The sequence below is a fragment of the Carassius gibelio genome, chromosome B9 (genome assembly GCF_023724105.1).
Source record: "Carassius gibelio isolate Cgi1373 ecotype wild population from Czech Republic chromosome B9, carGib1.2-hapl.c, whole genome shotgun sequence".
In the NCBI taxonomy this organism is placed as follows: domain Eukaryota; kingdom Metazoa; phylum Chordata; class Actinopteri; order Cypriniformes; family Cyprinidae; genus Carassius; species Carassius gibelio.
In genome coordinates, this window is record NC_068404.1 from 6,846,894 (window position 1) to 6,861,682 (window position 14,789).

Sequence of the window (14,789 nt, forward strand, 5' to 3'; positions counted from 1 at the left end):
CATAACTAGACACACAGAAAAAAAAAAAAATTGATTTCAAGTACATTGTAAATAGATTAATTTCTTAAGAATTGTAAGCTATTAAATACATTCTGGAAAAAAATAATAATATATATAAAAAAATTAAGTCATTAGTCTCTGCTCATAATTAGACACATAAAAATAAAATTAAATTAAATTAAAATTGATGTCACATACATAATAAATAGATTAATTTGTTTAGAATTGTAAGTCATTAAATGAATTATGATTTATATATATATATAAAAAACAGATTAGGGCATGATAGACTTTCCCCATTTCTAGACACAGAAATAAAATCAAACAAAAATAGATGTCAAATACAACATAAATAGATTAATTTGTAAGTCATTATAATAATAATAATTATTATTATTATTTTAAATAAAACAAATTAAGGCATGATAGTCTTTCCCCATATCTGGACACATAGAAAAATGTAATAGATAAATTTGTTAAGAACTGTGTCTGCAGACTGGTGCTATTTTACTTATTTATTTTGACACCGCAAACTGGGGCAGTGTTATTTTAATGTCAGTGAGATATTAAATTTATTAATATTGTGTAGTAGTTTTTGTTGTCAATTGTTGTTTTATTTTGTTTTTGTTTTAATAATTCTGTTATTTCTTTATGTCTATATAGTTTTTTTTATATAGTTTTTACAGATTTTTATTTCAGTTTAAGTTATTTTGGCTTTACTTCAAGTAACAGTTTCTTATAGTTTTAGTTATCTATAATAACCCTGAACTATGGCAGTTAACATGCATTTTTTTGTGTCAGATACTTTAAGTGTGTAATTTTTACCCACATTTAATGACAATTTTCTATTGTTAAATTGCTTTATGCAACATTGCAATTCTCTAAAACATCTCACTTATCAGCATGTCAGCTGTTGATGACTAGTCGACCATTGTGAGCCATTTCAGAACCGGTTTCATACACCCCGTCGTTGTAAAAGAGTGAAATCTTTTTCTAGTTTGTCTAAACTCCATTTGAATGTCATCATGATCTGCAGTGATGGCGCACATGAGAAATCACTTTCCTCAGCTCGGGCGGTTGAAGAGGCTTTTAGAGTAAGTGGCTGGCAGGGATGAGCTGGGAGTTGCCCGTGTTTGATTGTGTAAGGGAGAAAGATGAATGCTAATGTGATTACTGCATCATGACTGGGCATGAGAATTGATAGGTATGTTTTTTTGGCAACAAAAATGAATCAAATAGCTTTATAAGTAATGAAATAACACGCTTGGAAAATTCCAGCGTCTCTTTCCGCAGCTGACAGCGTAGCCTGGACAGTGTGACTTCTTTATTTGTTTTTGAAGATGATACGCAGCCTCTCCTGCTTGTGCTTTAGATCTGCAGTATCTATGGTGAACATGTAAATAAACATGAAGCTGTCGCAGCTCTCGGACTGAACTGCCCTTCACAGCTCCACGCTGCACTGCTAAACATGCCTCGCAGAACACTTGTCATTTACAAGCTAGTGAAGGACAACTGAGCCCTTACATAGCAGCTGCGTGGTGCACTGGCACAGCATGGTATTTACCAAGGAGGTGTCTTCCTGAAGAAGAGGCTCCTCAGATGATTGGAGAGACACTCTACGCTTCAAATGACCTTATCTGGTTGGACAAAAGAGTCACCTTAAAAGAGGTTAAATCATTCAATCCTGACGACTGATCAAGTTGCACTGCAAAGCTTGTTCTTATTCAGTATTTATGCAATGTGGGTTGCCATTTCAATGCATATTTTGTGTTCAGTACAAGCTAAACTCTTCTGATTTGTGATGAAATGCCAATTGAGATGAATTCATTTGGTATAAAATACATTTAAAGCCTAAAAAGAGAAGCGATTAAATGTTGTTATTGTTTAAAATAAAAATGATTTTAGATTTTTTGCAGAATGCAGTCAGATTTCAGGATGATACAATTGTATAATTGTGATACAAAGTTTAATTGAAAGAAAGTCATGTGGTGCAAATTGTAGAGAAGACCCCTTCAGACCCTCAAGACTGTCTGTTTGAATAAGTAATGTATCTTAAAATGTTTTTAAGATGCTATTTCTGATCAATTCGAAAAGTAACGTCATGTGGCACAACACCACGAAACCCTATATATTTATTATATTTATGAATTAGTTATTCACAGTTTTGTTAGAATATATACTTCTTTCTTGAATAATATATTCAACATCTTATGCCTTGTTACATTTACCATTTTAAACATTTCTTTAAAATGTATTATGTGTTTTAAACTATATTTTCAAAAGATTTTTTTTTTTTTTTGTCATTGACCTGAACCTGGACTTACACACTGTAAAAAAACTCCAAATTTTCAATTGACTGATCAATTGGCCAAATTGAATAACACGAATTTATTTTATTAATTCAGTTAGGCCAATTGAAAAATGTAGATTTAGTAACCATATATTTAATATATTTAGTAACTATATATTTTTGAGATTTTAATTCCTTACAGTGCAGTAAGATAATATCTATTTTTTCATGTAGCAACATTCAAACAGGTTGAGTTTACAAAAAAATTATAATAGAAAAAAAAATATTTTATATATATATATATATATATATATATATATATATATATATATATATATATATATATATATATATATATATATATATAGTATAAAGGAAAATTGCAGAATGAATTTAAAATCACAGTATTATAGATGCTTTATTAGACTTGTACGAGGGAAAAAGAAAGGGACATTTTTTTCATTATTTACTTTCCCTCATGTCATTCCAAACTCAAATGCATTTAAGATCTCTGGCTCCATAGACTCTAAGTGCATTAGCATAACTGCAAAATTTCCTATTAAAAACAAGTGCTGCTGTTAGAGCTTTTTGAGCCCAGACTATTCTTTTAATGGTGCACTGCTAATGCCTTTTGACTTCGGCTTTATTGTCAAATGGTAAAGAAAGTCCCATGGAGGCAGAAGCCACTAATGAGTTTGTGGATTTTTGGGGGCTGGGGGTTGACAACACTCGGATCCAACAGCACTAAAGAACAGTAAGAATTAACAAGCCATGGATGAAGCTACTGTATCTTCACCCGCCGCTCAAATGGCGAAGATAATGAGCTACAACGCTGACATCCACATTACTCTGTTGCGTGTGTAATTCTCTCTCAGCACCTCCGCTGCTGTTAGGAGATATCTTCAGTGAATTCCCCTGTCATCCACTCGTGCGCCAGCTATAGCCACTGTGATTTTTTTCATAGGGGGATTATATGCTGTTGTGTAAGAGCGATAGCATTGTTTATTTGGTAACCACACATCTGAAAACTGTAGTAGCCAGCTAGGAAAAACGTAATTAGAAACGATTCATACCCCATCATGCCAGATGGTTATGACTGGTTTTCCAAAAATGAGTGAGGCAACTTATGGTAGAGGCATTTATAACAGGAACAGATGGGGTTTATCTATTGCATCCATGTGAGCTTATTATTGCAGCCAGGAATACAAGGTTCTTTTACAGCTCTTTATAATTAACTGAGAACACTGACACTTGTGCTAAACTCGGATCTGTGATGACAGCTCACTGTAGATTATAGATATGATGAAAACGAGCAAGTTTGTATTTTAACAGTGTTTTAATGCAATAATTTCTGTTGAGTGTCAGTCGACAGCCATGAGACTAAAAGATGGCAAATGGAGACTGGAAAACGAAATTTTACAAGCAAATTATCTCAGCTGTCCACACTAATTTTATTGTTTTTACTGTATATCAAAAATCGTCTTGTTTTTCATTTGTATTTTTGGAGATAAACGTGATACCTAAAGGGATAGTTCACTTAAAAATTAAAGTTATGTTAACAATCCAAAATCCATAGGACTTCCATTCATCTTCAAAACACAATTAAGATGAAACCTGAGCAATTTTGTCCCTCCATTGAAAGTCCATTCAACCAAAACGATCACATATAAGCACGGATCAATGCAGATGCTCATAGCACATCAAATACGTTAATCACAAGTTTAACCTTAAAGGTATAATTCTGTCGTTCCAAACTCATAAGACCTTCGTTCATCTTCGGAACACACTTATATTTTTGATGAAATGCGAGAGCTTTCTGACCCTCCATAGACATGAAGGGAACTACCATGTTCAAGGCCCAGAAAGGTAGTAAGGACATTGTTAAAATAGTCCATGTGACATCAGTAGTTCAAACGTAATTATATTAAGCTCACAGGAATACTTTTTGTGTGCAAAGAAAACAAAAATAATGACTTTATTATTTTCATAGCTTCATAAAATTAAGGTTGCACCACTGATGTCTATTTTAACAATGTCCTTACTACTTTTCTGGGCCTTGAACATGGTAGTTCCCTTGAGTAATTAATGACATAATTTTCATTTTTGGGTGAACTATCCCCTTAATTGCATAATGTTTAGAACAAACCTCATCATTTGCATCAAGCAAGCACGTTTGAGCTTCTGCTTATCGCATGCGATGAGCTCTATGTATGAATGTTTTCTATGAATAAAAGCCTAAATCTGTTCATCATATAAAGCGGTCATGGTTCATATGGAGTAGTTTTATGGTGCATTTATTATGTTTTTGAAGCTTAAAATTGATGGAATGCTCTTTTAAAGGAGAGACAGAAATGTTTCAGGTTTTATTAAAAATATCTTCATTTGTAGATGAAGTTGAACAAAAATGATGAAAGAATTTTGACTCAGAACTCAGTAGTCAATCCTATTGAGCTATAAAAGAGCAACATCTGAGGATCGAAAATCAGACCAAAACTGTAAATCGGGAATTCCCACGGTTTCATTCTGATATAAAGTGGCCACCAAATGTCATATTTTGCATCGAACACTTCCTAAATATTGTAAATCTACAAAAATGACCTAAATGCATCTCTCGCGTCTTTAAAACCAGAGTAGCCAAAATGAGAAAGTGATTTATGTAGGAATCTGCGCTGTTGCTTTGATGCAGGTGGTAAGCTGTAATTCCATAAAGACTGTAACACCTGCTTCACCACGCGCTTTGCAGTGAAAACAATTGTCGCGCTGCCGTGTGCCACCAGCATGTGGAGATGTTAAGGGTGGCGTTATCAATAAATTATAGCCATATTAAAAGCGCAGGGGTTGACTCGCCTGGAGGCTGCCCCTGTTATGAAACAGGCTTTTAGCATTTTCTCGGGCTCTCCGCCTGTCAGCCTAAATCTCGCTCAAGCATCCGAAACGAGTCGAGAGGAAAAGACCTGAGGGGTGGAGGTGGCCGTTAAAGAGGAGACGAGTGGTGGGGGGGCTTGTCCCGAGCGTTGTCTTAAAGAGTGGGAAGGGGGAGATCTCATCGTCAGTCGCAGTCAGTCAGGCAGGCGGGTGAGACGCTCCGCTCCGCTCTCATCTCCCCGGATCTCTGTCTCCCTGTAGGTAATTACACCGTTCCGAAGGCTTATCCTGTGTGCTGAGAACAGGAAAGAAATGGAGGACTGGATCAGCTCACTGAAATCGGTTCAGTCCAGAGAGCATTACGAGGTAAGAGCACCGTTTGACTTGAGTTGCATCTTGAACTATCACTGTTTTTCAAACACACTTCTTAGATGCGTGCCTTAGAATCCCCTTAAATGTTTTCAGTCAGGTCCTGTGTATTTCGACAGATGCTTTGGATGTTCAAATCCAGCTTCTAAACATACCTGCTCTTCTTTTCTCATATGCATCTGAAATATTATGCACAGATACCATGTTATGTTTAAAATAGTTCTGGAAAAAGGAATTCTGCTCTGTTTGTTGTTGCTAATTAACAGACTCTAATTGTGCATGTGTGCATGTGGTGTTTTTCTACACCTGACACCAGTAAATGAAAGAGCGGACTGCAGCGTTGAGTGTTGAGATGTAGATGGTTATGTAAGACTCTCAGCCCCCGTGTTCTGCAATACCACACCCAGAACTCCAGCGCTCCGCTGGCACCCCTGCCTGGGGGCGCCATCCTCCCTATTCAATCATTTTTTACAATCAACTGACAACTGGCCTCTTAAATCACTGTCCTGTTGCATTAGAGTGCTGCAGGTAGATGGCCATGGCGGCGTGGTGTTGCATACAGGAGGGCTGTGTGTCATACACCTGCGGCTGTTATATATGAGCCAGTCTGTGTGATGCATGTATGTGTATGAGAGCTGAAAAACATAGCCTTTGTTTTAAGGGCTCTGAAAAAGTCTTATCCTGGCGCTGCCAATTTGTCTTAACTTCTCCTTTGCTAGACGGCACAGTTTAATGTGGAACATTTCTCAGGGATGCACAACTGGTATGCCTGCTCCCACGCTCGCCCTACCTTCTGTAACGTCTGTCGGGACAGCCTCTCAGGGGTCACTTCTCATGGCCTCTCTTGTGAAGGTAGGTATCTGTTCATCACTCCCGGCTTCTCAAACCCGTGTGTCGGATAATCTCTCTTTAATTATGAAGCTGCTTGGCTCAGCTCACTGTCCTTCCCCAAAGCTGTCATTTTTTCATCAGAGTTGGTCAAGGGTGGTCAGGGATGGCTCAGGGCTGCATTAGAGTGGGTTGCACTGGTCAGAGCTACTTAGTGCAGAAGCACAGCTAATTGAGGTGGGGAAAAGATCTGGACGGAAACACAATGCAATAATAAATCGAAACACTGATGCCGGGTTTCTTTTATTTGTTTATAAATTGCACTTCAAGGATATGTTGTGTTTACTTTTATATTAAAATACACATCGGTCAGATAAAAACGGTTATGTTTGCAGATATAAAAATCAATGTCAAACATCAATCACAGCCTAGTGTTCTTCAGTAATCAGACATATATTTTGAGTGAAATAGGATATTCAGCAATAATTAGAATGGGCTTGTAGAATGAGATTTGATTTTATCTGTCTGCAACGTTTTGGATCTTATAAAGGGGGAAATGGAAGGGAGGGGTTGAGGTGAATGTTTGAAAAGTAACTAGTGTTTTTCTGGTTAATTTCAGTTGTTACTGTAGATCCTACTGTTAGATGCTACACCATACAGTATGTGGGTGTAAAAAACACATGGTCAACTGATGGTCGTTGAAAAGCAGTATATATACATATACAGTATTTGATTTTCATTATAATTTTAATACTTGTTTTTTTTGTCATATTTATTAGTTTTTAATATATATATATATATATATATATATATATATATATATATGTACAGACATATTAAAAACTAATAAAAATTACACAAAAAAAAACAAGTACTAAAATTATAATGAAAATCAAACTTAAAATATACAAATAAAATCTACTTCATATGTTAACAAAAGCTATTATAGTATATCAATTATACTAAAAGAATACAGGGTACAACAATTATACAACAATTATTTATTAACTATTATATAACTTTTCTTTTCTCTATATAGCAACATAGAGTGAACAGATTATATTTATGGTTTTAAAGATGACTGGCTTAAAATTTGATAATACAATATAATTGTAATAATATAAAGATTAGAAAGACAATTTTTGGAATATCATGAATTAATTGTTAGTACACAATATGAACATGCTTATGAATAAAAGGTTAATCTGTAAACAAATTAAAAGTTGTTTAAAATACTGACAGAAATTTTTGACCAATCACATCACCTGTAATATATACTTTTCCATGTACATTCATGTACTTTTAGTGCATTTTAAAGCTTTGTTTGTTTGTTTGGTTTTTTTTTTTCATATCAAATCTTGATGTTGAAGTTTGTGGCTATTTTTTGAGTTATGTGTAGAATCACCTCAAAGTACATGCTGGCAGGTTAAAACACTCTCACTAAAAATACCACATCCAGGATCATGCATTATGCATGCTAATGGTGTGACATCATGTGGAAGAGAGTGCTAATTACTTTTAGAGATATGCAGATGGTGCTCATTAAACTCGGCTGACTGTCATTGGCTCTCAGATAGCAGGAAGTAAAAATAGTAATTCTCTCACTCACGTCTCAGTTCTAATGAGAAATTCAAATGAAACTCACACTGTTTTGTGAATAATACAAGCCTCGTCATCACCATCATCCTAATGTTTTTAATGTAGATTTTCCACCAAAACATCAAGACGCCATTTAGTAGGACAGTTTTCTGGGGTCACGTTGCATTAGGCTAAAGTGGATTTGTGTGGTTCTGCGTGTGGCCGCAGTCTTCTAAAGAGCGATAATTAAGGAGCACTTTACAGTGCTGTTGTCATGGCGTTTGCGTTTCCAACAAGCAGACTCACTCCTGAGTATTAATTACTGTATGTGTTACTGTGGAAAGATGATCTCATTTCTTTCAACAAACCTCTCATTACCATCTTCAAACCCGAAAGCCGTTTGTGTTCACAAAATTTGACAAATTGCTTTTGTTACGGCTGTTCGCAGACAATGGCATTAGAGTGGACGACTGAGTGAACGAGAAAGATTATTTACAAAACTGATAATTGCAGTCCTGGATGCTGATTGTAGCATTCTAGCTGTGCTAAATTACAGCTACAGTAACAGTTGACTCTGGACTGTTTGTTCTGTGGATGGCCCCTTAATGCATTTGATGAATAAAATAATGTTTAAATGCTTCCTTAATATTTTATTAAATAGTAACTGTTTTATAAAATCAATAAGGCTGTGTTAGACTTTGACAATATTGTGATTTTAATATAATATAATCTAATTTAATCTTTTAAATCCTCTTGATAGTTTCCGACAGAAATGTGCATTTAAATGAATCTGGTCAGAAAAATGCTTGAGCTAAGCACTTTCATATTTCTTCTTTGTCTTTTTGGCTTATTCACAAATACGGAAAGCTTTTTAGCAGTAATGCAACCAAATTAAACTCTTTTAGGTCTGTAGTTCTTGCTTTATGTTTTCATCTTTCTAGCACTGCTGCAATGTATTTGCTCTATTAACTGGTTAAATAGGTTGTATTTTCTGACATGCTTCATCTATTTATTATTAATAGTAGATATGCACTATATGCACACTATATGCATCTGAATTTAATTGTACAATCAAAATCCCCAATGAAAAATGTTATCATTCCAACGTAAATTGAAAGCAGTTATACACACAGATGAAGCTTTTTACAATATATAGTAGCAAGCATGCATCATTATTTCTTTATCATATCAGCTTATTGACTTCCAAAGTGGAGTTCATTGGTAATAAGAAAATGCAAGCTTGTCGTTTTAGTCGAGATCAGCTCATTCAAGTCTGTGTCCTGATCGAGACCCAAGTAGTTTGAGTCTGGATTAAGACCAAGACCAGAAGAGGGTTGAGTCTGAATCAAGACTAAGACTGGAGAACGGTTGAGTCAAGACCAATACTTAAGGTTCAGGGTTGAATTGGAATCAAGGCTGAGACCTAAAGAGGGTTGGTCTGAATCAAAACTGAGACCTAACCAGAGTTTAATATAAGTCGAGACAAAGAACTGAACAGGGTTGAGTTGGAATCAAGGCTGAGACCTAAAGAGGGTTGGTCTGAATCAAAACTGAGACCTAAACAGAGTTGAATATAAGTCGAGACAGAGACCTGAACAGGGTTGAGTCTGAGTCAAAACTGAGACCTAAACAGAGTTGAATATATGTCAAGACAGAGACCTGAACAGGGTTGAGTCTGAGTCAAAACTTAGACCTAAACAGAGTTGAATATAAGTCGAGGCAGAGACCTGAACAGGGTTAAAAAAGACTTTAAAAAATATGATTGTGGGCTCAGACTCTTGTCCAGTCTTACACATATTCATGTTGGCCAAACAAGTCACTGGGAATTCACTTTGAAACAGGATCTCAAAGGCCAGACTTCAATGGTCAGCTGGTCAACAGCATACGTTTGATTTTGATGCACTGGTGTCTCATCAGATCTTCTTGACTTGCTTAACCAGCTACGCCAGCCAGTTCTTACCAGTTTTTTTCCAGCATAGGAATTCATTCAGGCCTACACTGGTCTTTTGAGCAAGATTCACCAAGTTGAGAGACTTGAAGTTTAGAACGATCATAGCTAGTTATATTTCATTTCGATTTCCTGCAGCAGCCAATCAATAAGGATTGATGTGAGACATGGGCCCCAACAAAAGAGGCAAACTCAATATTTCTCACTCTCTAATTTGACAGAGACATCCTGTCCATTAGCAGTGCATCGTAAACAGTCTTACGATCACTCGGCATTACTGAATTGTCTGTAAATGGTTTGCTAACAGCCCTGAAAATGACATTAGAGTGATTTATTGGAGATTTGTTTTCAGAGCCATGTAAAATGGTCTGAGCATAGACCAGCTCTGATTACAAGATGAGAGCGGAGCCCAAGCGAAATGAAGCACTCTCTGATTGGCGTTATGATTCTCTGAAGAGGACGCACACTCTCTCGTCTCGTCTCAATAGATGAGGCTCCTCATTTATTATTGAGAAACGGGATTGCAGAAAGTAGAAGTTCTGAGCGCTAGGCTTCCTTTCCTGTAAACAGCCCCGTTCAGCCCATGCAGTATCCACTCTGGTGCTGGAATATGCTAGGAAGCATTTAAACACTTTCTGTGGTGACTATGTGGCGTCCCGGCTGGCAGGGCTCGGCCGGGATAAATACGCTTCTACGCTGGCGTGATTAGCCGTGTCACCACAAATCTGTGTAATCCTACAGGACATTAGAAGCCCCGGCAGCATATGGAGGAATAATGCGCTCAGACACTGCGATGGGCTGATTTAACTGGATTTGAGGCTTTTTCATGGTCTGATTCTTGGAGTGTGGGCGCCAGTCAGCCCTGCGTGTACAGAAACAGCTCGGACACTGGACATAAAGCATGTTTAGTGGTTCTCTTTTAGAGACATCTGCACTGATTGTGGCATCTGTGTTGGAAAATGGCTGAGTATACATTTAAAGTTTGTAGGAATGGAGGTGGCTACGAGAATGTGCTGAAGCGTACTTTATGGAGGAGGAAGCCAGCCAGCCAATCAATCAGCCACTTAATTCTCCTTCTGGAAATGACCAGATGAACATTGCTAACTTGATTAGACCTGCAATGCAGTTTAATAGAGGAAATCACCAAAGAACTATCGGCCATTAGCTTATTGGACCTCACCCACACCACTGGTGAGGACAAAAACAGCGCCTGTGAGGTTCAGAGGTCGAGTTAGCCGGAAGTTTCCAGAATTAAGAAGAAATCAATAGATAATTCAAAATGCTTTGTCATGATGGATAGAAAAATAAGACAACCAGTCTATTATATATATCCCTACTGTAGAAAGACTCATAGAGTAATGGATGCTAAGATTTGTCCATTAAAAACAAACTTGATTTATTGACAGTGCTGCACAATAAATGTAACTGGCTTAATGAAAATGTTAACATTTGGGAATATCTACATATACAAATGGAACTGTATGAATACAAATGACCAAAAGTTTGGGGAAAGTAAGTTTTTTTGATCAACTGATCAAACGTGACAGTAACTGACAGAAATGTATCTATTTCCAATAAATGCTGGAACTTTCTAACCATCAAGATTTCTGGAGAAAAAAAAAACATCATGGTTTCTACAAAAAAAATATTAAGCAGTAAAAATGTTTTCAACACTGATAATAATAAAAATGTGTCTTGAGCATCAAATCAGAATATTAGTATGATTTCTGAAGGATCATGTGACACAAAAAACTGTAATGATGCTGAAAATTCAGTTTTTCATCACAGGAATAAAATACATTATAAAATACATAACAGACAACAACAACAAGCAATAGACAACAATTATGCAGCCTTGAAAATAAAACAAATTATAATAGAGCCTGACAGAAAGCCAATCCATAAGAATGAAAGATAATGATTATTCTTTTGTACAGTGCTTGTCTACTCCATGTGGCCCCTATTCTTTGATCAGGAGTAAGTCCCCGATGTTTCCCTCAGTTGCTAATTGTATATTGTGCAGTTTAATATTAGCTTGATTTAGGAAGCATTTTCCAGACATCTTTTATCACCTCATATTTCCTCTACTGAAATGAAAATACTTGAATGTCATAGAAGCAGCTCAAGGTTACTGGTGGCCAGTCTCATGAGCAGTTTTCACATTACTCTCTCGCAGTGTGTAAATTCAAGGCCCACAAAAGATGCGCAGTCAGGGCCACAAATAACTGCAAATGGACAACGTTGGCCTCTATCGGCAAGGACATCATTGAGGACGAGGATGGGGTGAGTCTCATAAAGCCCGTGGTTCAGTGCTACTGCTAATGCATAACCTTTGATTGAATAGCAGAACTGATGGTATACATTTTTATTACATTCTATTACTGTAGATTGCGATGCCACACCAGTGGCTGGAAGGCAACCTGCCTGTCAGTGCTAAGTGTGCCGTTTGCGATAAAACCTGTGGCAGCGTGCTGCGCTTGCAGGACTGGCGTTGTTTATGGTGCAAGGCCATGGTAAGATCTGCATATCCCAGAATCCCTTATGAGTACTTCAGTTCAGAGAGCTTGTGAACTCTAAAAGCTGTCTGTGCTTGGACAGGTGCACACGGCATGCATGGATCTCTACCCCCGCAAATGTCCCCTCGGCCAGTGCAAAGTGTCCATCATCCCCCCTACTGCCCTCAACAGCATCGACTCAGACGGTAAGACTTTTCTTTTCACTGGAGTGATTTTAAAAGGGATTATTCTAGTCTACACATAAGTATTTATCAGTTCTACACATAAATATTGATGAATATTAATTGTATTTAATTTATTTATATTAATAATATTATATTTTACAATAGATATGCTGTATTTAAATTAGAATAATAAAAATAGTCATATTATTTAAATTAATATATTATTAGTATTATTAGTATTATTTTTACTATATGTTAATTTGTGCTAAATTATAATTTAATTAATTTAATTATGATGTTATTTAAACAATAAATATGCTGCATTTGAGTGTAAATAATTAAAATGACTATTGTACTTATTCAGTTTTATATTAAATTATTATTTATATATTTTATTTTAATTATCATTATTATTAGTAGTAGTATTAGTGTTAGTATTATTTAAGCAACCTTGAGCTTGGGAAACATGTTTATAATATAAATGTAATTATTAATTTAAATTATATAATTTCAAAAACAAATATGCTGTATTTGGGCGATAATATCCTTTATTTTTTTATGAAATTAGATATATATATAGAAGAGAAGTTATGAAAGTTTTAGTCCACTAATCATTATTTTTTTCATCATCATTTTAGATTTATTTATTTATTTTTTTGGTCTTGGGAGAACTTACAAGTTATGAAAGTTTTAGTGTTTTTTCATAGTACATGAAAGCCTTTCATTTCAAAAGGTCAAGGTCACTTGACGCAACACAAGGCTGATTGCATGCTTATGCATGATCCCACTCTGGATGTGATGTATGATTATGTATTGGCGTGTGTGTGCATGTGAAGTGGTGGGAGGAGCTCAGATGGACGACTGCTATAGATGGAACTCATTCGCTCTGCTAGTCCCAGGTTGCATGAAGAGCAATATCTATTTAATTATATCTCTGACCTCTTCTGATTTGATCATGCATGTAGAATGTGTTTTCTCCCCTTCTGAGAGACACTCTGTGCCTATGTTCCTTTATTTTTCTTTCCCATCCCTCCTGTATATGTCAGGGCAGTGTGGAAAGTCACTTTCCCTTAGAGCATCTTGTCCTGACGTATGTAAACATAACAGCCTCTGGTGGACCATGTGCTTGGAAAATTCAAGACGAGAGTAAACAAAAACGCTCTTCCATAGCCGCTCTCTCTTTCTCCATCCCTTTCTGCATTATTAACCTGCCGCTGAGGATTCATACCTTGCTTGTTTGCTCGGTCAGCCTGTGGTGGAGCATATGCCCCTGATTTCCAGGAAATTGCACATTGCGTTTTATTGACAGCTGTATGAACGCTATTTAGAGCCGATTCATTCTTAAAAATAGGTGTACAAATAGCTTTGTCCGAAAGCAGAAAAAAAGGATGATAACTATAATGATTACTATAAGATCAAGTTTTAATATTCACTCTAATTCCATAGTAATGTCCACATCACAACTACAGCGATAGCGGGACAAAACATCGCTGGAATCACTTTCTGAATGTTTTTTGTTTTTCAGCTGATGAGCTTGAGCATTTAAAGTGATAAATGACAAAACTGCAGAAAGCTGTTTATAATTAAGAAATGTTATCGTGTGTTGGTGTGGATGATAATATAGTTATATCAGTATAGTTATCGCTCTAGTTATCGTTCTTGGTGTCAACGGGTTTCAAGTAATTAGCAGCTTGGTTTCAGACACGACGGTGGTGGCTGCAGGCTTTTCATCTGGCCGTGTGTGAAGTCAAACCTTGTGAGAGATGAGGACGTCCACTATTGATCAGAACCTCAAAGCTCCTGCGCCTTTAATTGGAGGAGCACATATCGGAAATAGAGATTAGTTGGGGGTGGACAGAAATGTAATGAAAATCAATAGCTGTGAAGTTTCGCTTGATATATTTTTGGATCGCTTTGTGGTTCCTGTTAATTGGCTGTTTAAAACAGACAAGAAGGACGGAGGAGGCACGGATGGATTGAACCGTGTTACGCTGCTGAAGAAGCAGTGAGGGATACAGAAAGCATGAGAATGTGATGGGAAAGTAGGAGAGTCCCTCACGTGTAAGGAATCTCCCGCCTCAGTGCTAGGTGGCGAGGAGAGCTGCGTCTTGATTCGCTCAGGGCTGCCTTTGGCACGTGCGCAGGCTTCGTGACTCAGTTTGCCTCAGCCTGCCTGCCTCCGAGAGAGATAGTGAGAGAAAGAGGAGATGGGGCTCTGTTAGACCTAAAGG

At 36.7% G+C, this 14,789-nt stretch overlaps 1 protein-coding gene across 5 annotated transcripts in view; it reads left to right on the forward strand.

The window, feature by feature from the left end:
• LOC127965131 (diacylglycerol kinase eta) overlaps positions 1-14,789 on the forward strand; it is a 73,578-nt gene that overhangs the window by 29,605 nt on the left and 29,184 nt on the right. For all 5 annotated transcript variants that reach the window (XM_052565723.1, XM_052565726.1, XM_052565722.1 and 2 more), the window contains 5 exons: positions 5,417-5,521; positions 6,244-6,376; positions 12,055-12,161; positions 12,266-12,391; positions 12,477-12,579. In XM_052565723.1, the coding sequence (XP_052421683.1) occupies positions 5,417-5,521; positions 6,244-6,376; positions 12,055-12,161; positions 12,266-12,391; positions 12,477-12,579 (574 nt within the window). The remainder of the gene's footprint in view (positions 1-5,416; positions 5,522-6,243; positions 6,377-12,054; positions 12,162-12,265; positions 12,392-12,476; positions 12,580-14,789) is intronic.